The 2240-nt window shown below is 44.5% G+C and overlaps 1 protein-coding gene across 1 annotated transcript; it reads left to right on the top strand.

Moving 5' to 3' along the window:
• Window positions 1-253: 253 nt before the first annotated feature.
• LOC121445707 (Y-box-binding protein 1-like) lies at window positions 254-1270 on the top strand. The gene has a single exon (XM_041647854.1). It carries the CDS (start codon window positions 254-256, stop codon window positions 1268-1270), a length of 1017 nt encoding a protein of 338 aa, XP_041503788.1.
• The last annotated feature ends 970 nt before the right edge of the window (window positions 1271-2240 follow it).

The raw sequence follows: 2240 nt of genomic DNA, 5'->3' as shown, positions 1-2240 counted from the left end.
GATTTTCCATTTCCAGAGTTCCCCAGGTTTGTGTTTTCTTTATTGTTTCTATTCCAATTGTCATGTCTTAAATAGTTTCTATCATCAGTTTGTATTTTTCTTGAATTTTTTGTCCTTTTGTAAGGGATTTGCTGATAACCTCTAATTTTGTGGTTGTCTTTTCCTTGGTTTATGTAAGAATGTCGTTCTTCTCTCCTTTAAGGGACTCAATCCTCATGACAAAGCTGGTTTTACGATTAATTTCTTGAAGTCAATGGACACCGCAAGTAGACAGCTGGCCCCAGAGAGCCCCGAGAGCACCACCGAGGCTGCTGACCTAGTCACCAATCCACCACTGGAGGAGACACAGCAGTCCCTGCAGACTGGAGTCACCACTACAGCAGCCATTACCAGTGAGGCGAAGACCCAGCAGCCAGCTGATGCCCCTGATGCCATCCTCAGGGCTGTAGATACCAAGCCTGGCTCTATGAGCAGCAGCGCAGGCAGTGACATCCCAGGCTGTCTCACACCAGCAGTGCCGGCCATCAGGGAGAAGAAGCAAATCGCAGGGAAGGTTTTGGGCATAGTTAAATGGTTCAATGTCAAGAAGGGTTACGGATTCATCAAGGTAAATGACACCAAAGAAGACATATTCGTCCACCAGTCTGCCATAAAGATGAATAACCCCAGGAAGTACCTTCGCAGGGTAAGAGACGGAGAGTCTGTGGAGTTTGATATTGTTGAAGGAGAAAAGGGTGCAATGGCGTTAAATGTTACAGGCCCCGGTGGAATAGAAATTCGAGGTGGTAAATATGCATCAGAGCATAACCAGTATAGATGCTATCGAGGTTGTAGTGGTCCTCGACGTAATTCCCAGCAAAATTACCGGAATAGGAAGATTGGTGGAAGGAAGGAGCAATCAGAATGCACTCATGAAGGCCAAGCTCAACAAGACCAGCAAAGACAAGTGATGGAGGGTGCTGGCCAACAAGGTACAAAAGGGAGAGGTGTACCAGTGAGACCGGATAAGTATCGCAATTACAGACCACAGTTCCGCAGGGGCCCACCTCGCCAAAGACAGCAAAGACAGGACAGCAATGGGCACTATGAGGAAAATCAAGGGGAGGAGACCCAAGGTCAGCAGCCACCTCGACGTCATAATCACTGCAACTTCAATCACCAACAAAGACGCCCAAAGAAGCCACAGAGTGGGAAAGAAAGAACAAAGGCATGTGATCCACCCTATAAGAATCTGTCTGCAGCCAAGACCAAGCAAGGCGTGACTGAGTAAATGCCGGGTTACCATCTATACCATCACGTGGTCTGTAAATTCAAGAAGAAATGGAGATGAAATACCAAGAATAACGAATGAACATCAAGGGCTTTCTTTGGACAGTTGACCGGATACAATAGAAATATCAGCATTAACTATGTAGCATGTCTTACCTAACAAATGTGTTGTGTATTTTTAATTTGGTGTTTCTCAATACACCTTCAATGTTCTTTAAATTATGCCAACCAACTGCAAACACCTCTAAATAAAGGTCTTAAATACTAATGCCAAAAGATCAATTCTTGTGCTTAGGCTGTTTTGGAATATCAGGGCATGCTGTACTGGAATGGCTGGGCTCTGGTGGTGACATAGTGCCCTGGGCTTCTGGTGGGGTAGGGTGTTTCTACCTGGTTTTGAAGGAGTGGGCCTGATCTGTGGGTATAAGAGATTGAATGTCATTGGCCCCCATAATCTCATGGTGAGTGGCATTAATACAAGGGGTGGCATTGTTGGAGTGACTTTGGCCTTTTTTGAGGAAGTGAATGTTGTCACTGTCTGGTGGGCTTTGAGGTTTTCTATGCTCATGATACCACCCACTTTCTCCGTCAACTTATTGTTATCTGCAAGAAGTAGGAGACTAAGTCACTGTCTCAGGGACAGGGCTACTCCAGAGTTTGCTGTCAAGATCAGATGTGGATGCACTTGGAGTTCATAGCTGAGAGAAGCTACTTCTAATCCTCACAGTGGAAAGCAGGGCCATAAGTCTGAGCTTTTCACTGCTAACAGTGAAGAAAAATCATATTCATAGAAAGTGAACAAATATGCAGGAAATATGACTCAGAATGTAGAAAAAATACATTACAATGAACAGATATGTACAACTGAAGCCATCAGGATTCTGAAGTCTAATGCATTTTTAAAGGAAAATTCAGTAAGAAAATAAAGAAAAGAGGGTACTCCCTAACACTACCACTGAGGCAAGTGAAGA

Source organism: Microtus oregoni, unplaced genomic scaffold, assembly GCF_018167655.1.
Source record: "Microtus oregoni isolate MIOR12 unplaced genomic scaffold, Mior012 000348F_ref0000118, whole genome shotgun sequence".
In the NCBI taxonomy this organism is placed as follows: Eukaryota; Metazoa; Chordata; class Mammalia; order Rodentia; family Cricetidae; genus Microtus; species Microtus oregoni.
The sequence above is the reverse complement of the archived record's forward strand: the minus strand, read 5'-3'. Positions and strand labels throughout refer to the sequence as shown.

Bases quoted from the DNA above. Each gene is read 5' to 3' on its own strand.
- LOC121445707 (XM_041647854.1), top strand. From the start codon at position 254: ATGGACACCGCAAGTAGACAGCTGGCCCCAGAGAGCCCCGAGAGCACC.